General features: G+C 46.3%; 1 protein-coding gene across 1 annotated transcript in view; it reads right to left on the reverse strand.

Annotated features, from left to right (window-relative positions):
* The window catches only part of LOC147728081 (alcohol dehydrogenase 1-like), a 166187-nt gene that overhangs the window by 81517 nt on the left and 59708 nt on the right, over nt 1-24962 (reverse strand). The window contains exon 3 of the mRNA XM_086963728.1: nt 19812-19953. Within this exon, the coding sequence (XP_086819854.1) occupies nt 19812-19953 (142 nt within the window). The remainder of the gene's footprint in view (nt 1-19811; nt 19954-24962) is intronic.

Below are 24962 nucleotides of genomic sequence, written 5' to 3' on the forward strand. Positions count from 1 at the left end.
CTGAAGCCACCACTCAGCTGGCACCTACCAAATCTCTGTCAAAAAACAGAAATTTGCCTAAAGCTCAGTGGTATACTAAAGAACTGAAAATTCAAAAACAATTAACTAGGAATAGAGAACGGCATTGGCGAAGAACTTATGATAGCGAAAATAAGGAAAAATATAAACAAGCTCTTGCTTCCTATAAAGCTATGATAGTAGCTGCAAAAAAACACTATTTCACCACCAATATAGAGACTGCGAAAAATTCCAGCAGACAGCTATATAATATTGCTAAAACCCTTTCTGGAAATACCCCAGATCTCAACCCCCCCCCATCACAAGTACTATGTGATGCCTTATCTAAGTTCTTTTTCACGAAGGTCAATGACATTTACCAAGCTTTTAATTCAGACCCCGCCAGCAGTCCTGCCACGTCCTCAATGATCACACCGAAAAACACCATGACCAATTTTAAACCCCTCACCACCGACCAAATTAAGGGTATAGTAAAATCGATCAAAGCTGGGTCAGCTCTGGATCCCTGCCCAACCTCGGTAATTGCAACCGTACCAGACACAGTCATTCCCATTATCACACATGTCTGTAATACTATACTGACATCTGGAATCTATCCTGCTTCATTAAAAAACACACTGATAAAACCCCTGCTAAAAAAGCCTGGTCTAGATAAAGGTGAATTAAAAAACTATCGCCCTATCGCAAGCCTCCCTTTTCTAGCAAAAGTCACCGAAAAGGCCATGAACCAGCAACTCTCGGAATTCATTGAGAGTCACAATCTGCTGGATGATACACAGTTCGGTTTCCGCAAACACCACGGAACGGAAACCGCTCTCATCAAGGCAGCTGACGACATAAGAACCATCCGTGATCAGGGAGGTACAGCATTGCTTGTCCTTCTGGATCTTTCAGCTGCCTTCGACACGGTCGACCATAAGATCTTGGTCGACCGTGTCGAAAGGATGGGTATTCAGCTAACTGCCAAGGATCTTCTTGCCTCTTTTCTGGCCAACAGAACCCAGGCAGTCACCATGGGCCTTTTCCAATCAGCGGAACTGTCGTTGCCGTGTGGGGTCCCTCAAGGCTCATCCCTCAGCCCGACACTATTTAATATCTATGTGTCGGACCTTGCTAGTGTCATCAAAGCACACGGGATGAGCCTCACCTCATACGCTGACGACACCCAGCTGGTCTTGGCCATAAAGGGCGATGGACAGGAGGTAGCAGAAAGATTCCAAAGGGGGATGATTGCTATCGGTGAGTGGATGGCAAGAAATTGCCTGAAGCTCAATTCCGATAAAACGGAAGTGGTCATCTTTGGTAACCTTCAGCCAGCCTGGTCGGCAGCTTGGTGGCCATCGGTTCTTGGTGTCCCTCCTACCCCCACCGCTAAGGTTAGAAACCTAGGAGTGACATTTGATGACAAGCTATGTTTCATGGCCCATGCAAACAAGGTGGCAGCTAACGCCCATTTTAAGCTCAAAGTAATAAAAAAGATCATTCCTTACTTACCAGATTCAGCAGCCAAGACGTTAGTCACCTCCTTGGTCCTGACATCGTTGGACTACTGCAACGGTCTTCTGCTTAATGCACAAAGCAGAGTCACGAAAAAGCTTCAGACTGTGCAGAACGCAGCGGCACGCGTGCTATCCAAAAAACCCAAGTTTACTCCCATCTCGGACACCCTGAAAGATTACCACTGGCTAACCATTCAAAATAGGGCTAAATTCAAAGCATTATGCATAGTTTATAAGACCCTGCAAGATCAAGGACCGCGCTTCCTCAAAAAACTACTAATTCCTTATAACCCGTCTAGAACACTTCGGTCCTCCTCACTGAACCAACTTGTGGTTCAACGAAGTAGAACAGTCTCATGGGGTGATCGCCGCTTTTCTATCGCAGCCCCTAAAATCTGGAACTCCTTACCGAACCACATTAAAATAAGTTCCACGCTCCTCCAGTTCAGAAAGAAACTGAAGACGTGGTTATTCAACCAGTAAACCCAGATACCAATCTGCTGATCAGGGATACACAGCATTGCATACCAGCGCCGAGACGCCTACGGGTATTTGCACGCGCTCTATAAATATCATTAAATAAATAAAAATAAATAAATAAATAAATCCTGCGCTGTTTCAGGTTGTGTGGCTTGGGAGGGGGGCATGCGGTGGAAAGAACTTATGTCTACGTTGAACGGGATGGCGCAAGGGGGCGGTGCCCAGATGTTTTGGTTCTCCACTTGGGGGAGAACGACATGGTGCGGGAGACTGGCCTGGTTTTAATGAGGGCGATGCGGCGGGATTTGGCAGAATTGCGGAGGAGTTGGGCCGGTTGTTCGGTGGTGTGGACGGAGCTGGTACCGCGGAGGGTTTGGTGCGGGGAGAGCCGGCCGCAGATGGTAGACAAGGCGCGGAAAAAGATAAACGTGGAAATGGTGAGTTTGTCGGCATTTGGGGTTTGCGAGGATTTGGCACAGAGATATTCACTATGATGCACCGGAAATGTTCAGGGGTGATGGGGTACACCTCTCGAGGATGGGGATGGACTTGTACCTGTTGGAGCTACGGGAGGTGTTGGCCCGTTTGTTAGGAGTGTGCCGGGAATAGGAGTCTGGTTGTTTCTGTTTTGATCTGCTGCGCGGCGCTGAACGGAGCGGGGGTGGGGGGGCAGGGAAAGGGGGAGGCGGTGTATTCACCTGCAATCCACCTTTCCCTGGGTGTCGGAGTTTGGTTGGGATGTTGGCCAAGTTTGGCTGGAGTTCGGTATTTTGGCGTTAAGTTTGGGGACTTGGGGAACGGGAGCGGGGAAAGGGCTAAACAGTTTGGGGGTTACATTAGAGGGTAGTTTTGTTACAGTTGCAATTGGACAGACAGGAATGTAGGTATAGTGAGATCTTGGATTTAAGAGGTAGGGGAGAAATTTGGATATTCCTAGGATATAATGCTGTTATATATTGTTATGTTGCGGGGTGGAGGGATATTATCATGTGGGATCGTAGGGGTGGAGGGAGAAAAACAAAAAGGGGGTCAGGTAACTCGATGTTTAGAGAGGTTATAGTTTTGTAAGGCAGTTTGCCAGTTTTGGTAATAATGTGATGTGCACCTGTTTCAATAAAGCGGCCTTTTACACACACAAAATGGTAGTCGGTAGTGCTTGCCTCCCTCTCTCCCTCCCAAGAGGGGTTTGGTGGGCAGCCGAGCCGCGAAGTCCGCCCCCGGGCAGTTTTGGGAGGGGGAGGGAGCGAGACATGGGTGTGGCCATTTTGACGTTTTGGGCTGCATTGGGTATAGCCCAAAAGCAGCCCAATTCCATGTTTTGCAGCCCAACGATATAAGGGGCTTCCCGCGTGACCCAGCCTCCATTTTAGGTATTGAAACCTGGTGGCTGGGAGCAGATCGAGGTGTTTTTGCCCACCCTTCCTCCCTGTTGTTTTGGCTTTCAGGGTTGCTTTTACGTTTGGGTCCTTTTTTTGGGGGGCATACAATACATTTTTATGTAGGCTGCGGAATTGGGACAGGTACACAGGGCAGGGCTATTTTGTATGTTGTCGCTGGAAGCAGGTGCAGGCGGAATTTGGTTGGGATGTTGGCCAAGTTTGGCTGTAGTTCGGTATTTTGGCGTTAAGTTTGGGGACTTTGGGAACGGGAACGGGGAAAGGGGTAAACAGTTTGGGGGTTACATTAGAGGGTAGTTTGGTTACAGTTGCAATAGGACAGACAGGAATGTAGGTATTGTGAGGTCTTGGATTTAAGAGGTAGGGGAGAAATTTTGATATTCCTAGGATATAATGCTGTTCTATATTGTTATGTTGCGGGTGGAGGGATATTATCATGTGGGATCGTAGGGGTGGAGGGAGAAAAACAAAAAGTGGGTCAGGTAACTCGATGTTTAGAGAGGTTCTAGTTTTGTAAGGCGGTTTGCCAGTTTGGTAATAATGTGATGTGCACCTGTTTCAATAAAGCGGCCTTTTACACACACAAAATGGTAGTCGGTAGTGCTTGCCTCCCTCTCTCCCTCCCAAAGCCTTCACCCTCGTTAGAGGTGCTTGCCTGTGGCCCGGGCCTATGACTCAGTTTCAGGGCATTTGACAATAGTTTATTATTGCAGTTTTATATGGCACAAACTCGCCCCGAAGGTAGTGGGCCACTTGAAATGAGCACCAGTACCATTAAACAAGGTCACATTCATCTTTAGGCAGGGCCAAATTGAGTGATTTGCCCATAAAAACAGGATGTTAAGATGACGCAGAGACTCAAACCTGCTTCCCTCATTCCAAAGTCGGCAGCACTGGCTATACTGCCACTGGACTGAAATGCTATATTCAAACAATTCTCAACTTAACATAGACTTAAACAGAATTAATTGAGGGTTTTTCGATCACTTAGTAATTGCTTCTATCAAAAACTAGCACAAACGTTAACAGAGGAGACAGTTTTTAGAACCCGCTAATCACAGCAGACTAAATTTAAGAATGAATTAATTAGCATAATAAACCATATGGAAGGTAAATGTCAGGGATTTTTCGCTCACAAAAACTTGAAGAGTTTCAAGATTGTGAAAAACTGGAATCATTTCTCGCCCCTCACCCTTGCAAAAATCTAAAATCTCCAACAAGAACAAGCAATTGGGAACCGTCAAAGACCTAATCACATAGTCACACGTAATGTGGACACACTCATCCAAACCAGGCTAATAACATGGAGGTGTATTTCTTTGCAGCCTCTTTGAAGTCTCCCATTATATTGAGAACTTTGTACCCATATATTTTGGAGGGATGTACGACAGTACAAAACAATCATTTTGATTGCGGTACTTTATATTGCGGTTTTCACAAAGCAAGTCGTTCCAACGACTTGCGTTGGAGGGCGCTGGATTGAGGATTAATATGATTTTTTATTCCAATTCCAGCCCATGTAACAGTAGGAAAGGTGTTGGAATAGAGGAAATAGAAAGTCACACTATTCCTTAACCAAGAGCGCCATCCAGCGCAAGTGGTAGTAATGACTTGCGTTGTAATGGCTTTATGGTAAAGGTCGTGCGGTGTAAACACCGCGCTGTAAACAAGGTTTCCCATTTCGGTGTTAATCTGTTGCACCACATTTGCTTCCAGTCCTTTGCATAATAGGCCATATAAAGTTGCACTGCATTTTGGTAATTGTATTGCATTGTGTAGTAGTAGTTTCTCTCACACTTTGCTTCTGGACAACTCCTCATACCAATTGTTTTCTATTTGGAGTTTTTCATAGTTGTATACGGTTGTAGTATGGAATATCGTGTTCGGAATATAGTGCTACCTTAATATCATAGCCGAAATATCAAGAACAAAAATATTGAGCAAGGTATAGACACACATATATCACTTCCACCTCCTGCTTATATGAAAAATAGGTACCAACACTGCTGGAATATATACATATATTTACATAAATGAACTGAAATAGGACTTCTATAGCACATGGCTACCCTGAGGCATTCCAGCGCTGAAGCAGTTTACTGGAGCAGAGAACACCTAGGGGATGAGCCACGTCTTTAACTGTTTCCCGGAAGGCCAGATGATTAGGTTCCGTTCGTAAGTACAGTGTAAGGGAATTCCAAAGTCTGGCGGCATTATATGAGAAAAGCCAGTCGCCACTTCTGGCCTTCTTAATCCTGGGTACAAATACTGGGTGGAGCTCATCTAAGCGCAGCTGCCTGTTCGCCCAGTAGGGTTGAATCATAGCATTGTTGATAGGTGGACCATTCTCTTCCAGAGACTTATGGTGATACACAGAGCCTTGAAATGAACTCTCTCCTGAATAGGGAACCTGTGGAGGGAATGCAAAGCGGGCCTTGCAGAGTGTCGATTTGGGATCCTTGCTGCACAATTTTGCACATTCTGAAGTTTCGCAGTTGCCGAGGCCGGCGCACCTAGGTATAAGGCATTGCCAGGATCTATTCTAGATAGGATAAGTGCCTGGATCATCAGCTTTTTGGCCTGGAAGGGAAGAAGGGAGAGCACTTTGGGAAGCATCCTAAGGATGCCATAACAAGCTGCAACAACCTTCCTGGCCTGAACGTTAAAGCTGAGGTCCTGATCCAGACAGATACCCAGGCTTTTTAACTGTCTTAGGGGCGGGGGCAAGGTCCATGCAAGCGAGCCACATTGTGTCTGCTTTAAAACAAACAGGATTGCCAAGAATTATAAGCTCAGTCTTGTCGCCATTCATTTTTAAATGCAACAGACTCATCCACTTGGTGACTTCCTCCAGGCAAGGGCGAAGACCGTTGGACGCCTGGTCAGAGTGATTCAAGGCTACAACCAGTTGAGTATCATTCGCGTATGTCACTATGTGTACCCCAAAGGGAGACACAATATCTGCCAGCAGAGCCATATAAACATTAAAAAGAGTGGGGCTCAAGGATGAGCCCTGGGGAACTCCACAGTATAAGGGGACAGATTTAGAAAAAGGCCTCACCATCAAACACCGGGAAGAATCTTTCCTCCAAGAAGGATTGCAGCCAAGATAAGGCTGTACCAATCCCCCACAAACCTCTAAGGTGGTGGACCATAATTCGGTGGTTGGCCGTATCAAGGAGCGCTAGGGTCCAAGAGGATCATAGCTGACAACCCTCCTGAGTCAAAAAAAATTCTGGATTCTTCAACAACCGCTAACAAGGCAGTTTCAGTACCTCGACGCGGGTGGAGAAGGTCATGAGATTCCAGGAACGTAGAGAGAGGAACTTAGAGAGTGTAAAATGAACATGTTTCTCCGCGATCTTACCAATCCGTAATTTTTTATATATTTCCACAAAGAAGGCCGCACTCTGGAACTTGAATGTTTTGAATTTATTCAACAGAGCCTAGTCTGCACACTGACGCGTTTCAGCCTTACGACCTTCAGCAAAAGTGGCGGAGGGAGGTTCAAAGATACCCATGTTCAAGTCATTGATCCAGGTTTGTATTGTATTATCTTTATTGTGGTTGGAAAATAACAGGAATACTCTTGCTTGGTTTGAGCTTCCTGAAGGCACTGGAAAGTCAGGCCCTGATGATGTGCAGGCAGTGTTCGAGGCGTTGAATGTCTAAAGCAGATGAGATTTCAAAGTGTAGTTGTGTGTAATCAGCATATCAGTGAATTTTGATGTTGTTTTCGGCAAGTACAGCACAAACTGGCTCCTATGTATAAGTTGTAGATGACAGGAAAAAGTATGGAGCCTTGGACGACTTGACAGGTGATAGGTATAGGGGTCTTTTGTGACAGGGACATGCCCGTATGAACAAACTGGTGTATGTTGGAAAGATAGAAGGAGAACTGGTGGTCATCTCTGGTGAATCCCATTTGAGATTCCATGGTGTTTCTGAGGGTGGGCTGATTAACTGAGTCGAGGGTGGGCTGATTAACTGAGTCGAAGGCAGCTGAGAGGACCAGTACTTTTTTATGGATGAGAAATAGATGGGTCAGGTAGGGGGTTGATGTAGTGTCTGATTGTCTTGAACACTGTTCTGTTTTTGTGGCTTCGTTGATGGTATTGGTATAGTATTTTTCTTAAACTGATGTGATGAGCTGTCAGGTATCAAGAGGTCCTATTAAGTTATGTTTTCTTCAATTTTCTTTATTGACCGAGGATGGATCGTTTATTGTCAGCAGAGTCGTTAGAGTGCCAGAGTACCGAGGGATTTGGCTTTAACTTGTGTGGTGCTATTGGGGTGTGAATATTAACACAGTTTTCCAAAACATTGTTGACGTTTTTAGAAGGGTATTGGCATCTGACATGGAGTAAATATAAGGAGAGATGAGTTCAAGCATTAGGTGTTCTACAGAGAAGTGTAAAAGGACCTTAAGGTTTGGTCGTTTCATGTGTAGACCTTGGTTTGTTGGTAGGACAGTAAGTATGGAGATAGGGATGGCAAAACGGTCAGTTTGGTCTAATGGTATGGGTGGTTTGCATGAGATTATTTGTGATGTTGGAAAGGCAAGGTTGAGGATGTTGCCTTTGGTGTATGTTGTTTGTGTGACATGCTGTACCACACTGAATGTCTCTATGAGGTAGGTGAGGGTATCTCATGTTTTTTTATGTTGTCTGGGAGACTGAAGTCACGCAACAGGGTGGTGTGGGCATGTCTAGTGGACAAGGTGGTGAGGGGATTTGAGAATTCATTAATTAAGTCCTTGTTCAGCTCAGGAAGCCTATAGTGCAGAATTGTGGTCTGAATTGCAAAGAGAGGGAAATGACATTAACAGCTCCAGTGAACTGAGTGTTACCTGCTTGCATAGGGCGCAGGATCAGGAGGACTAATGGAAGACAGTGAGGCCTCCTTCTTTTTTAGGAGTGTGGTCCTCGTAATGGAAGCTGTCGCCTGTGGGAAGGATGTGTGAAGATGTGAGAGTAAACCATGTTTCTATGATAACGAGGGCACCAGGCTTGTGATAGGTGATGAGGTCTGAAATGTCCGCTGCATGCAGCCATAATTTGAGTGCATTGTTCAGCTCAATGCCTATGTGTCTCCCACAGCTGCAGTCGACAAGCGGGTACCGCAGGGCTCTATTCTGAGTCCTACGTTATTAAATCTATATGTGGCCCCCTTGGCCTCAATCATCAGGAACTGCGGGTTCGAAACCATATCCTACGCTGATGATACGCAGCTGATAGTGCACATAGAGAAAGATCCTGCAGAGACGAAAGCTAAGTTTTCAAAGTGCATGATCAAGATAGCAGATTGGATGAAGAGGAACTTTTTACAACTGAACTCTTCAAAAACAGAGATCCCGGCCCTGCGGTGGTCTTTCTGCAGGAGACGCACCTCGTTGGGTCAGCGGTTCGAGCTACGGATAGATTGGGATACCAGATGCTGGCCCATGCAGACTTTTCTTCAGGTTCCAGGGGTACGGGAATTCTTATTCCGAAAAACTTCCCATTAGCGGTGCAACAAGCACGAATTGACGAACAGGGCCGCTTCGTTGCGCTGACCTGTCGGTGGGAAGGAAGGTTATTCAATCTGGTCTCTGTTTACATACCACCTGCACTACATGCACAATCCCATTCAGCCCTTACGGCGTTTCTATTGACACTCCCAGAGGCGACACTTTTAATGGGGGGTGACTTTAACGATATAGTGGACGGCTCACAGGGCAGATTCCCTACTAGGCCTTAAACTCAGGGTGGGGGACGTCTTCTTGGTTTAATAGATGCCCTGGGGCTTACAGACAGCTGGAGATTCAAGCACCCGAATGAAGCACGATACACTTTCTACTCAGCAGTACATAAATCTCTCACGCGATTCGCCCCAGAGGCATATGGGATCACTCCCCAATTCTGTTTAAATACACCCATCACCAGGTCTGCCGAAGGCGCATGTTCCCGGTACATGCCAGCTTCCTCCAGATTCCACCCATTCAGTCGACCCTCGCACGTACCACTAAACAATTTTTCCAAGAAAACCAGGGCTCAGTGGATTCACCCAGTACGCTCTGGGAGGCGTATAAAGTGGTCCTCCAGGGACAAGCTATGGCATCCATCCTGAGTTACAAACAGGAGCACCGGGCGGAATTGGACAGCCTTGAGGCTGAACTTACCATAACCATTGAAGAGCAGGAGGCCCACCCTTTTCCGGGAACCGCCTGTGCAGTTTGCTTAAAACAAACGGAACTCCTGGACCACCAGAGAGAAATAGCACTAAGCAAGATACAAGCCACTAGACACAGGGTGTAGAAACTGGGAGATAAGGCAGGGAAAATGCTAGCCTGGCTAGATAGGAAAGAGAGAGCGCATAAAGTCATCCCACAACTAACTTCTCCTGCAGGCTCCCCGATTTCCGACCCTGAAGGTATAGTCAATCTCCTAGCTGACCACTATGAACAAATCTATGCCCCCCGGGCAGCCTACACGATTGAAGAGGCATATGAATATATTAAGAATCTATCAATACCTAAGCTCTCTCCGGAGGCATCGCTCCTATTAGAGGTAGACATTACCACCGATGAAGTGCAGGCAGCTACCTATGCATTAGCGTCTGGTAAGGCACTGTGGCCGAACGGGCTCCCAGTTGAAATGCACAAGAGACTGATACAATCGACAGCCCCTTTCTTCCTAAGCATGATCTCCGACAGTCTGGAATTAAGAGAGCTGCCGCAAGATCAGCGGCTAGCCACGATTGTTGCGATCCACAAGCCTGGCAGGCCCCAGATGGACTGTGCCTCATACCGTCCAATCTCACTCATCAACGCAGAGCCTAAGATCCTTGCCAAACTGCTGGCGTTGCGACTTATTCCTCACCTGGTGACATTAGTGCATCCGGACCAATCTGGCTTCATGCCACATCGGAGCACGACCCTTAACCTCCGGCGGCTCCCTGCAGTGCTGGCGCGTGCCCCCTATCTCAAAGACCTTGCTGTCATTCTCTCCCTGGACACCACTATGGCGTTCGACACAGTTGAATGGCCTTACTTATTTGCAGTGCTCCAACATATGGGATTTGGTCCCAAATTTTGCGCTTGGGCTCGGTTGCTATACACTAAGCCACTAGCGCATGTTGTCGCAAACGGACACATCTCACGTGATTTCCCACTTGGCCGAGGCACGAGACAGGGGTGCCCACTGTCTCCGTTGCTATTCGCGCTGATCCTGGAACCGCTTGCGATCTGGATCAGATGGGAACCCTCCATCAAGGGGCTCCGGTGGACTGACATATGGGAGGATCGTAAATCCCTATATGCAGACGATATCCTTCTATATCTCACCTCCCCGAGAAAATCTATTCTTGAATTACTGATTGTGTGTGAAAAGTTCAGTAAAGTATCAGGTTACAAGATTAACTGGACTAAATCCATCTTGTTTATCCTTTCTGGCCTGCCGCCTATTCTGCCATTGACCTGCCCACTAAGGGCTACTACAGCTGCATTCAAATACCTAGGTATCTTCATAACGTCAGACCCCGACAAATTTTACAGTCTAAATCTCAGCCCCCATTTGGAAAGTTGCAAAAGTGACGTAAAGGTGTGGCAGACTCTCCCTCTCACGCTTCTAGGAAAGGCAGCACTGTATAACATGATGGCTCGCCCCCGTTTCCTTTATGTTCTCGAAAATACCCCCTCCTTGGTCCCTGCACGGTATTTCAAAACAATAGCATCAACAGTATCCCACCTGCTGTGGGGTGGAGGGCCGCCCCGAATCGCACAAGATAAATTGACTAGAAGTTGGTACGATGGGGGAATTGCACTTCTGAATCTAGAACTCTATTATTGGGCAGCACATCTGAAGTAGATTAATTTTTGGTTACATGCCTCGCAAACTGAACCGACATACTTTGCTGACAGACACTCTTTGGAAGGCAGGGGACTGCTGGGTAATCTATACAGCCCCCGTCCACCCTCAGACTTGATAGGCCCAACGCTACACTCCGTGCAGCTCTGGTACCGGGCCAACAGGCTACTCAAATGCTTGAGGACCATCACCCAAATGACACCACTATGGGACTCAAGTAGGTTGGGCCTCCTCCGAAATAGTAAGGGGTTCCAGGCCTGGGATAAATTGGTATTTCGGTGGTGGGAGACTTATGGAAGAAGGATAGGGTGGTAGACTTTACCCATCTGCAAACACACTACGAAATGTCACAGACGGTGAGATTTAGATACCTACAAGTTAAACATGCGTTACAATCGGCTATACCAGCTTGCACCATCCTGGAGAAATCCACTCCTCTCGAGGATAGGCTTTTGACCGAACACATGCAGGACAGGGCCACTTCCCTCACATACAGGAAGCTCGTTAATAACCTCCCGTACATTACCACTACACTGAAACAAAACTGGTCCGAGGAGGTGGGCCCACTTGAGGACTCTGAATGGCAGGAGGCCCTCGCCTCTTCCCGTGAAGCGGCGATCCCCTCTAGATTAAAACTGGTCCAACTCAAAATATTACACTGCACGTACTACACCAGACCACTCCTACACAAGATCGGAAGAGCTATGCATAAGTTCTGTCTACGTGGTTGCGGGGAAGAGGGGACATTTTTCCACACCATTTGGGACTGTAGGTCCATATCAACGTACTGGACGGCAGTGATGCGTACGATTTCTCAAACAATATGCATCTCCCTGCTGCCAGAGCCTCGGCGATGCTTGCTAAATGTGTGGGAACCAAATGACTTAAACCACTGACAGCAGGACTGGGTGATGTTGGGCATGCTGATGGCAAAACGTAATATCGCCAGGCTGCGGGGCTCTGCAGTGTCACCGACACTACATCATTGGTGTAAAGATATAAGGATGGGGCAATGGTAGCGGAGAAGGCTGTATATATCCATCTTGGCTGCCCAAGCAAATGGGGTAAGATATGGGGTGAGTGGATCACGTTCAGGGGGAACATTTGCGAACCACCGAGCACTGCTGGGGACGATGAGGAACTAGACTAAAGGTATTTACTTGGATGTATAGTTGGTGAAGTGCTGTGTTCACAATGTCATGTTTAATACCTGTGACTTCAAATTGAATGCAATTGCGAAAGACCCGCCATAATGTTTCTATATCTGATGTAATAATCCTATACAGACTTGCCCTAATTGTTGTGTTGTTTCAAAAATAAAAAAACAATTCCCCCCCAAAAAAACAGAGATCCTCCTCTTTGGCAAGGCTGTGGACCTGTGGTCTTCAGACTGGTGGCCTCCAGAGTTAGGAGATGCCCCCTTTCCAAAAAGATGGTCGAAGAATATGGGAATAAAGATTGATAATCAGCTCTCTTTGGAGGAGCAGGTGAAGACGCTTGCAGGCTCCTGTTTAGGGACCATGAGGATGTTGAGAAAGATCTTCTCATGGATCCCGCTCAGTGCCAGGAGGACCCTGATTCAGGTGCTTTTAATTAGTCGCCTTGATTACGGCAACTCCCTATTGGTGGGAATTAGGAAGGACCTTTTATCCAAATTACAGGTTGTGCAAAATACAGCTGCACGTCTTGCCCTGGATAAACCAGCTCAAACCCCCTCTGCACCCCTTCTACGCCAATTACATTGGCTTCCAGTCAAGAAATGGGCCACCTTTAAAATGCTGTGCCTGGTCTTCCGGTCCCTGCACGGACTGGGACCAGTCTATCTGACTAATCAACTTAAATGGTACCATCCTGCACGTCAGCTCAGATCCAGCAATCGCAATCGTAAGCTGCTGTGCTGCCAGAGAATCAGGAAGATAAAAATGGGAGGTCGTGCATTCTCCTATTTGGCCCCCAAACTCTGGAACGACCTCCCTGAAGACATCCAGGAATGCCTGAATCTGTCCCTATTAAAAAAAGGGCTTAAAACCTGGCTATTCTAATCTGCCCATTAATGATTGCTTGTCTTTCTCAGGCACCGAGAGATCCCCTTGGGGATGATTTGTGTGCATTATAAATGACCCAAAGTAAAATTGGGCCCATAACCCCACACTACTGCACTTGCTACACTATTGATAGGGACACTCTTCAGAGAGGCACCTTCTCCTAATCTTTGCAGCCATGACCCAGTGTTCGCAAGCCTAGGGGAGGATGGGCCTCTCCTGTCCCTCACTGCTCTGGATCGTGACTGTGTGGCCCATGGGAGAGAGACCAGTGGAGTAACAATGGGGCCATAAATCCTGACGTAAGCAAAGTAAATTGGCCACCCATCCACTTGCTTGCCAGAGAAACCAGGAGTAATTTGGGTGTGTTGGTGATCCCTAACATCCTTGAACCAAGTGGGGCCAGTAAATCTTCCGAACTATTAACATTCCTACTCTCCATGAGGGTCCGCCTCATGTGCTTTGCAGCCATGGTCCAGAGTTTCATAGTCCATGGTAGGGAGCCGTCTTTCCTGGGTCTCCCAGTGCTGGACTCAGGCCGCGAGACCCAGGGGAGGGAGGGTCTCAGCTCTAAAACATGGTTGAGAGGCTCCTGGAAGAGGTGCAAGTAGCATAGCAATGGTGCTATGGGACCTAATGCAAAGTAAATGTGCTTCCCCACTGCTGCCTGCTGTTGCACAGAAAGATACAGCCTTAATTTAGGTGCATTGCAAACCTAATATTCCTGAGGCCTGATGCTACTGTACCTGCTGCATTATTAATGGCTATGTCCCTGACATAGGCTCATGCATATAGCCAAGGTACAGAAGGTGGAGTGGCCCCAAGGTTATTAGGTGCTCAATGCACCCAAATTCTCCCTGTATTTTACTGTGCAGCCAGAGGACGAGGGTGCAGGGTGTTTTTACTTTGTACCCCATCCATTGTCTGCCCATTAAATTACAGCCAGAGTTAGTGTGCATGGGCGCCTAATAACTACGGAGCTGACAGAGATGCCCCGATATGGGCCCCCGCACATAGATTTGTCATTGTGCTATGAGGTCCCATTTGGCTGGTGGCTCATAGGCATGGCCTACCACTGCAAGAACCCAGGTGAGAGGATGTTCTCTCCTTGGCGTCATAGCCAAGTCTATTGCTGCAAGACCCACGGAGGGGGCCCCCACTCCCCTGTACCTCAAAACTATGGCGTAGTGCTGAGAGGCTTAGAGGATGAGAGACCCCATCACTGCGATTGCAGCTATGAACCAGTGCTGCAAGGCACAGTGGTGGGAGTCCTTCATCCATGAGCTAAAGATGCAAAGCCCAGAGAAGGGTTGTCCTATCCCTTGGACCTTGCAGCTATGGTGTAGTGATGCAAGACCATGGATACCGGGCCCCACTGCCCTCCGCCTCGCAGTCATGATCTATCACTGTAAGGCCCAAAGGAGGGGATTCCGTCACCTGGGTGCATTAGCAAAGATGTAGAGCTGTGAGGCTAGAGACAACTTTATAAGGGACAGTGGAGGGGGGCCTCCTCCTCTGGGACTCACAGTCATTGTCTAGCGCTGCGAGGCCCAGGGGAGCAGGCCCCTGTACTGGACCTTGTAGCCATGGGCTACCATTTTGAGGCTTAGGGGAAGAGTCTCCCTTTCCCTGGGTGCCACAACTATATCTCAGTGCCGTCATATCCAAACAGAGGCTCGGGGAGGAGTACCATGGTTTAGCGCTGTGAGACCCAGAGGAGAAAGATTCACTCCCTTTGCACCAATGGTCTAGGTTTTCAAGGCCCAGAGGAGGGTGCTCCCCAGGGGATGAGAGATCCTTTCCCTGAGCCCCCAGCTATAACCCAGCACTGACCGGCCCAAGGGCCCCGACCATAGTATAGCGCTGCAAGGCCAAACCTTTCTTTAAAAGAAGAAGCCAAGCAAGAGGACTTAATTTCCCATCATCCATCTGCATAGTAATTTACATCACTGGCTTTCTGCCCCGTACTCTGTGCTCCCCCCATGACCTATTTAATGGCGGGTGCAGTGTGGAAGTGCAGGGCACCCCATCTGAACCTGGACCGCACCCAGCACCAGGAACCCTGGTTCTTGCTCGCTGCACTGCTGCCATACCACGCCACAGAACAAGAAAGGAGCCTTAACTTGCCACTCCTGCAAGTTCTTAAGCACTCTGCAACAGTGTACACCCCCCAACAGCACACAACACTCCACTCGTTTGCTCGCACAGACCAAACACCAGCCAAACAACACACACTTGCATTAATGCTCCTCAACACCCGCTTGCTCACCAAACATGCCACAGAGATATGGGATCTACTGCACGCCTATGCTCCAGACCTGCCCTTTCTAGCAGAAACATAGCTAAACCCAACCACAGTACAAGACATTCACTACCGCCATCCTCGCTGGCAACAAGATAGTTAGGCAAGACCTCAATACAAGCCCAGATATCGAGTCACAATCATATTCAAAGATACCATCAGCTACCCCACCGACACGGACGCCCCCACCAGCTACATGAAACACCCCACATTCAAGATACAAGTCACTGCCAACTTCTCCCTGGGCGGAACCCTCATATACAGCCCACCTGGACTTTGAACAAATTTTGTCAGCGACAACACAGACTTCGTCGCAACCCCTCACCATCATCAAATCCAGCACCTTCATCTTCCTCGGAGACCTTAACTTTCACCAAGAAGACCGCACCAACCCAAACTCTACGCTTCTTCTAAAAACCTCACAAACCTTGGCCTGACCCAGCAAGTTACCGAACCCACTCACACCGCCGGACACCTCAGTTAGCGACATCACAGTCGACAAGCCAGCAACCATGACCTGGACAAACCACGTCTTAATCGGTTTCAGAATACCAATTTTGCATCATCAGATCTACCACCACAGGAACCGCCCACCGGAGCTGGAAAAGCATCTTAGAAGAGGAGTGGACTTCCACCCACATCTGAGCAACAGCCCAAGCATACCATGCCCCTGGACTGCCCTTAAGCGCAACCCAGATGCAAGAGCCCAACCAAAGGCCAGCAAGTACACAAAGGAACTCAGGCTAACAAAACCCCACTGCAAACAGTTGGAGCTCAAATGGGGAAAAAGTCAAGACACTTCAAATAAAGACATCTTCAAATCAGCCCTAAGACCCTACAACTACCTGATACACAACACCAAGCGCACGGCACTTGCAGATCGCATTGACACCAGCACTAACAGCAGCAAGGAAATCTTCACCATCATCAAAGACTTCACCACGCCTCCGGCTGCCTCCTGCCACCTTCAGCAATATCACCCACTCACAAGACCTTTGCAACAAGCTTCTTCTATAAACAAATTATGTCCATATACAGCAACTTCAGCCCTCAACCAGACCCTTTTACCATTGCAACTCAACTTCCCATACCGGCAGATGAACAAAACCTGGCCTTATGGCCTGCCATCACCACTTTTGAAATCGCTGCTACCATGAAGAATATCCACTCGGGTTTCCATCTGACCCTTGCCCTCACTACACCTTCACCAAAGAACTCCTACCAATTGGTGAAGCACTAACACCTATATCAATGCCTCAACCAACTGGGCCTCATTCATTCCTGGACACCTATAAACATACCACCGTCATGTCCCTGCTCAAAATACCATCTCCTGACCCACCCAAGCTTTCTAGCTACCGACCCATCTCCCTCTTACCATACCCGGCAAAGGTCTTAGAGAAACAAATCAACCAACCCTTCACCGACCAGCTTAGCAAGCACCAGCTCATTTATTCCAGGCAGTGTGTATTCAGGCCCAACCACAGTGTAGCGACAGCACTCATTGCCACTACAGATGATATCTGCATGAACCTTGACAGAGGAGACACGGCAGCCCTTATTCTCCTGGACCTCTCTGCAGCATTTGACACAGTCTCACATCCCATTCATTTCTTGCTTGAGATTGGCATCCAAGGACCCACTCTACACTTCTTTGCCACGTGAGTGCCTATTCTTCTATTCAGTTTTCCATTGTTGCCTCCTGTTTCTTTCTTGTTGGAATTTTAGGAAGTATTTGGTGGGGCCACTTAGAGTTACCACCTGAACCTTCTCCTGGAGCTAGGCTAATAATGGAAGTGTGTCATGAGCAAGTCTAAATTGTGTGCAGTGCATCTCCTGTCTAGGGATGTGTTTTTTGACCATGCAGGCAGTGGCCTCTCACCAGGGTCAGTTAATGTAATTTTTGTCAAATCTCACTCTCATGCCTTAAAGTTTTTTTCTCCTCAAGAATTCTCCAACAACTGGAGGTTGAGTCGTGAGGACTGTAACATGTAAATGGATGCAGTTACTAGTTTTCAAGGGCTTTAATCAGATATGTGAATTTGAGAAAAACACGCTTTCACAAACCCTTTTTGGCTGGTGATCCAGATGTCCTATCTGGTTGTGGTGCTTAATCTTTCCACCCACTACTATAAAGTGTAGAGCAAATGTGCCCATCCTTTACAAGTCACAAATACTTCTTAGCTTCATAACAGATACATGATATATATGTAAAGTTAGCACTTGATATTTACATGGTCTAATGATATTAAAATTGGTGTTGCATTTAGCATTATTACTAAAGTGCATTTATCGTAGTACTAGTGAATTTACTCAAACTACGTGTTTAACCGACTTTTGTGAGAAATTAATAAACCATCCTTACTTAGTGGATATGTACTCACTAGAAAGATTAAATTTGACTTTCATAATGTGTGCCTTAATACATTGAATAACATTTACAGTTTAGATAATTAAGAAACCATCCTATGTATGTAGAATGTGATTACACTTGAAACGAAAGTTTAGGTAAGATGTGCACTAATATTTCATATATTCAATTTAAATATAGTTCTTAAACAGACTTACACGTGATTACCCAAAGTATTTATAGTATGCTTTATATAATGTGAACTTAATGCACTGATCATACATATTCATTGGTATATAAATGTGCACACAGATATTAATGTGCAGACTTGCTAATACTTTAAGTTGACAATATAGGCCTTTAATTCTTCATTCTGCTTAAATGGTGATTTTTATTTTCTGCCAACATGACATTTCTTGCATATATTCACGCAAATTGTTAGTTGTAGAATAGATACATTACTGTGCTAGAGATAGAGAAAGAGCCTGAGAAGAAGGCCTTGATGAAAGAACAGGGAGGGTCAGAGCGTGAACTGAAAGGCCTATTCAGAAAGGTTTCTACCAGACAGGTGCATGATAAGACAATGTCACTCCCATGTTTGGTGTGGGATATTTGAAAATAGTTGTGGTCTACAATGTGAGAAGTGGAGAAAGACAATAGACCCCTGATGATTTGTGCAAAGGGGTGAAGCCAAAAACGACTCTTATGGGTTATAACTTATGTTCAGATGCTTTCCAGATTCCTTTCAGATTCTTCCCAGCTCATTTTTCAGATTCTCTTTACATCCATTGAAGATCCCTTTGAGAGTTTTAGACCTCTATGCTTTCCTGGATTCTTTGCTGAATGTGGCTTAAGGTAAGTAACTCTTATTTGCATGACCCAAGATTACTCTTGTCCGAGCTTCTGAAATTGTGACACATTTCCAATTTATTTTTATTCACCCAGTTTTTATTTCCATCATGGAAATGTCTGATTTCAGAGGTTCTTTAGATTTCTAGAACCATCATTAGAACTGGAACTCTATTTTAGGGGATTTAGATGTACCCATGTATAAAACAACAAAACCTGTGACTCTTTTCTGAGCATCAGATACTCCTTTCGATCCTCTGTATTGCTGTGACCAAATTGCTTGTTTGCCTAGTATTGATCTGCCTCAATTTCTTCCAAAGTTTGGGCCTGCCTGTTATTCTGTACCTTTATACCATGTTGTCAAGAGTTGTGTATCTTAACTTGGTTTTGAATTTGTAATAGACCTTCTTAACCTTAGCTACTGATTCCTGGTCCTCATTGTGTAGCAAAAATGGGTTTCATTGTTAATTGACATCGATTGATGACATTCTAACTCTCCACACCTCTCAGTGCAGGTAAGAAAGGTTCATCGGATATAGATATATGGTAAGAGAGTGGTTCGAGAAAAGACTGTACCAAAACAAAACGCCCTAATTTGTAGAAATGAGTGGTAATATTGCCAGTATTCATTTAAAATTGCTCGGACTTCTGAAGACAGAGTTCATCTTGGAAATTCTTTTGAATGAGCAAGTTCCTATTGACGAAATCACTGCCTTAATTAGTTCACTTTCATTTTAAAAAGAAGACTGGTATTGCTGCTGGATGCCATGGAATTTGATGAGAATTGGGATGTAAAAGGAGTACCATGGACAGATTCTCAAACTCTTCTGGTTTTCTTTTAGTATTATTTGTACTTAATAGTTGTGACATAGTTTATTTTGTCCTGGTATTAGGTAGAGTATATTATTTTAATGGCAACTTTAAACAGTATTCTTTTAAAAGCTTTCATCTGAAATCATATAGAATGTATCAATATAGAAAAATACAAAACAACTGGTGAATTTTAAAAGTTATTTAGTGTCCGCACCTGGTTTGAGGCCAACCACTCCTTCACCCACACTCTCGATAAATCCGGCTCCTTCATGACCCAGGATGACTGGAAATTGGGCCAAAGACAGAGTGCCTTTGAGGACATGATCATCTGAGCGGCAGATGCCGCTGGCCACAATCTAAATGCAGAGAAAATAACAGAAGTTGGCTTTGATGTAGTGAATCAAGAACATTGCCAGAGGAAAAAACAAACATGCCTCTGTTTCTCTCCAGTACAGTTTTTGTCAACAACACAAGCTCTCTAATTATTAAAATAAAATCACATGAAGGTTGCTTTATTTTTCTGCTTGAACAGCTGAATGTCGGTATGTTGATAGCAAAAATATAATCTGACATAAATATGGTGTGCTAAATATCGTTTAAAAAAACATCACTTCACATTGTGTAGATTATTCAGTCCAATGGGGGGGGGGGGGGGGGGATATTTTTGTAAAACTAAATTAGACAATATTTCTGTCAGACTATATTTTGGTTATGATATTTTTATACAATTTCTATAAGGGTTGGACAACTGCCCCAAGTGACGATCACTTGTTTTCTTAGCAGCATGAAGCTCAGTATACAATTGTGAGCAATAACACCAGCTGTTTCTTTAATCAATTGTACGATTTTGACCGTGGTACAGCGTTCATAGGTTATTCTCCTAATGACATCTGAAGATGCCCAGGTATTGTTAGTTATTTTTGATAATAGATAAACAAGAAATGGAAAATGCACATTTTCAAAATCATTCTTTAAATTCAAGAAGATGACCAAAACTTGCTTAAAACTGTTGTGTAATCATATAATTTGATATAGGGAGACCCATTTCATCCCCGTAATTGATAATTTATCATTCAAAGCGGATGCCAGTGGGGTGTCTCTGGCTGATCTGGCAGAATGACAATGTACCATAATTCCAACAATCGTAAGGGACTGCACTGTTGTAAAATGCCCACAAAAATAAAAAAAATCTTGATTATATGCCTTTGTCAAAGGGTCTGAAAACCAACCTATAAAAAGCAGGGGGCCTTTTAGTTTTATCAAGGGGTCAGCATATCAACATATATTGGTTATCAATAGCCATAATCATATGTTGCAATGTTTAACAATAAGGACTGTCACAAAATACTTTCAAAATGGCATATTTAAAAAAAAAACATTAAATATGTTAATTTTTTTGAACATTCACACCAAAAAAAATGCAGTATAGAACCAATCACAAGGAATGTCTGCACTCCAGCCGAAGACCATACAGCTCCAACTCAGAGGGTTTAAAAATGGTAAGCTTTTCTTGGGTCATGGATTCAAGGACCCAAGAGAACTACTGTACTGTCTGTTTTTTTACTGTTGCTGGCGGACGACTGTGATCCCTGCAGCCCTCCACAACATTAAAAAGAAAATCCTTTGTGGCAGCCCTGCGCTTTCTAGGGGTACCACCTGTGAGAAGTTGGCCTGGTATATGATGTTCACTATTCTAGTGAGCACCTTGCACCAGTCCAAACAACCCTTATGGTGATGGTTGTAAAGTCAACCTTATAGACCAGCTATCCTAGGGGTAGCATGGACAAAGCAGTCTTATGCTAAACTCAAGAGGGCATGTGAAGCCAGCTGTTTTACCATATGCAATCCCTTCAATACCAAATGAAAGGACACCACACAGGATATATATTCAAAATATATATGTATTTTATTTCTAAACAAACCCCTGAGCTCTTTATGAGCACAGAAGCACAAGCGCAAAACAAGTAACTTAATAGAATAGACAAAAGTTGCACAAAATATGGATAGGCCGGGTGGCCCGCTAAACCATATACTAAGAAAGTGGTATAAGTACCACGTCATGAACAATGGTAAGGCCTAGGGCCTTGGGAATCGATGGGGCTACACTGGACTAACAGTAGTTAGGGAGCAGGAGGCCCACGGGATGCGTGTGCAGTGTCTAAAGGCACACGCGTTCACACATAGAAGTCAATGGGTGCGTAAAAGTTATAAAGTTAAAGATTTAGGAGTCTTCCGACTGGACTAGAACTTAACCACTTGAAACTAGGACACTAGGAGTGTAAACCTCTACAGGAGCACCGTAGTACTTGCGTTACCTAACCCACAGGAAGCGGGTGCATAGGTTCCAAAATGTGTCGGGTTTCGTCGTGGAGATCTGTGGAGCCTTGGAGAAAAGATGCTGCAGGCGACCAGAAGAGAAGAGTCCGGGTGGATCCAAGGGTGGATCGAAGATGTAGAGGACCTGAAAGTAGAGGGGACTGAGTCTGGGTCACTAGCCAGTGACCAGGATGGAATCAGGAAGGAACCAGGTGATGTCACGTTGCAATCAGGTGCTGATGGGAAGCTTGTCTCTGCAGCCACGTGGACCAGGAGTCATCGACAATGACCAGGAGTCAGGCACCAACTGTGCCACAAAGGCTCTCGCTGTCGGCAGTGTCGGCTTCAGGATTGGAGTAAACAAGCCTTGGCAAAGGCAACCCAGGCAGTATAAGATGTCGGCTTCTTACTCAGACCAGCAAGGTCTGAGGGGCTGCTTCTTTTGAGGGAAGCAAGGGCCAGTCTGAAGCAACCAGACCAGTGGTGGAAATTCAAGATTCGTTGCCAAGATGGCCACTAGCCAACGGGAAAGTGACCGGGAAGGCGCGTCGAGCAGGCAAATGCAAAAGGGCCCCACTCAGAACTCGTGGAGTGTGCAGGGCTGATCTTCAGTGCAGATGCTGCTCGGGGCTGAGGCTTCTCAATCCTCAATTCACAGCTTCAAGAGGGCCTCGGGGGCTGCACAGTTAGCAGGTCGCAGACTTTTCAAGATGGCCGGTCCCACATCTCTCGTAGCCTCCACGGGTCTCAGCTTTGCAGGGACTGTGGATCGGGCTGTTGGATGTGTGGCAATCTGGTTCTAGTCAGGCTCTGGGCTCGGGCTCTGGCGGGAGGCAGCGGCAAAGCAAGTCATCGATCGCTGGATGGTGCCTGCTTGTGCAGGGTGGTCACTCCTTGACCACAAGGGAGATTCTTCAGTCGTCTTCTTCCAAAGTAGAGTGATGAAGGTCCAGAGTTTCGTTTCAGAGTTCCAGTCAGGATAATCTAAAGTCTCTAGACTCAGCTCCTACCTATATACCAATCTTAGGGGCTGGATTACCTGCTAGGTTCCCCCTATGGGTGGGACCTGGGAAGGGGGTGGTTACACCCCTTTTCCTTTGTCCAGTTTTGCGCCAGAGCTGGGGCTGGAGTGCCCCAGCACCAGTTTGAACTGGCCTATGCATGGGACACCTTGTGTGCCCCAGGCAGTGTCTCGTTTCACTCAGCCCTCCCTGCCCGATCCACTATCTCCTGTCTGGGGTGGTGCTAGCACCTATAGGTGTATATGTGTCTAGATATAAGTTTAGATATAGGTATACTATATCTAAGCAAGGGGTGATTACACCGCCTTGCCCCAGCTGAGTGATCAGCCAGTTGTGTCAATTTGAATGGCCAGCCAGGGGTGGCAAAAGATATGCTGCAGCCCCTGGTAGGCCTGGGATGCACCTATGCCCTGGGTACCTATAGTACTCTGTACAGGGGCTCATAAGGTGATCCAGTATCCAATTGTTAATGCACTTAAAGTACATTGTAGTAAATTTAGAGAAAGAACAGCTGGGCTGTGGGTCTGATTAGCAGGCCCACAGCCACATTAAGTCGAAAACCAGTGAAGCAAAAAGCAAAAAGTGGGGGTGGCCAAAGGAAAGCAGACCCTACTCTCCTACACCACCAAGATCCAAATATATAACTAAAAAGCCATCACATGGCATTAGGGGGGTGCTCCTTGCTTGGAGCAGACAATAATAAATAAGCGGATATTCCCATTCATTTATTATTCTTTATTTTATTCTGTTTTATAGGTTTCCCTGTGCTCAGCGGGGGCCCTCATAACATGGTTTGGTGCCGCAGTGAGAGCCCCAAGGCCCCCATGGCACCTACCGAATCCCTACCCAGCACCCATACTGGGTGCCAGAGGAAGCCTGCCATTATTTCACAGTGGGTACCCTAGAGCCCATTGGGGGCACTAACAACATGTCTATGGTTGAGGGCCTCAATGGGAGGTCTAAAGACCCGTGGTTCCTGTCGGCTCCCAAGCCAGCATCCATACTGGGTGCAAATGGGAGCCGGCCCTATTCCTTTGCTCCTGCCCACGCAGGAGCAGCATATTTCTCTCCTCCCACTGGGTGGGAACAAGGTTGTGTACCCTGCCCAGGTCAGTGAGAACATGGAATGAAATGTGTATTTCCTGCCCGCACTGTCTCATGCAGAGAACTCCAGGTATGGGGGCTGCATGCCCCCTTCCTCAAAAATATTGTTTTGCCCCTTAGGGATGGGGTCCCCAGGACTTAAAGAGGCACAGGGGCTGTATGCCGCACTACCCAGAACATAATAGGATCCCTGGGGGATGGGGTCCCCGCTGCCTTATAGAAGCTCGGGTAGGGGGCCACATGCACTCATCCCCATAAAACATTAATCAGCCTTGGTATGGGTCCTCAGGCCTCCTAAAGGCTTGGGGAGGGGGAGCCGCATAACCCTCCCCCCATAAAAGTATTCCTGACCGCCAAGGTCCTGGCTGACCCGAAGGGCTTATTCTTGAAAAGAACTGGAGCCAGGCAATTTTTTTGTAACGGGATCAACGATACAATTAAAAAAAAAAAAGTTGTGCCCCTCTCCTCTTTTTTATAATGTCTCGGCCCCAGAGGATGGGGTCCTCGGGTTTTCAAGAAGCATTGAAAGGTAGGGGGGTGGGGTGCACCACCCGCCCAGTCTTATTATCAGAGACCCCAGGGGATGGGGTCACCAAGGACTCACTGTGGTACGGGGAGGGTGCTACTTGCCCCCTTCTCTTAAAATGATAATGTATTGCCCCCATGGGCCCTACCCCGCCCTTGGGAAAATATTTATAAGAGGCTGGAGAATCCATTTTTTTACGTTATTTTATTTTTATTTATGTATTTTATTTGGAGCACTGTTCTGCAGATCCCTCATGGATCCACTAGGGGCCAATAAAACAAAAATACTGTTTTTGGCCCGGGGCTACCTCAGGGTACCGGTTACCAAGCCAAGTGGGGCAGGGCATCCTTATTCTGCCTCCTTCCATCTTTGGTTACATTTATTTGCAGGAAAAGCG

The sequence above is a fragment of the Lissotriton vulgaris genome, chromosome 3_1 (assembly GCF_964263255.1).
Source record: "Lissotriton vulgaris chromosome 3_1, aLisVul1.2, whole genome shotgun sequence".
Lineage (NCBI taxonomy): Eukaryota > Metazoa > Chordata > Amphibia > Caudata > Salamandridae > Lissotriton > Lissotriton vulgaris.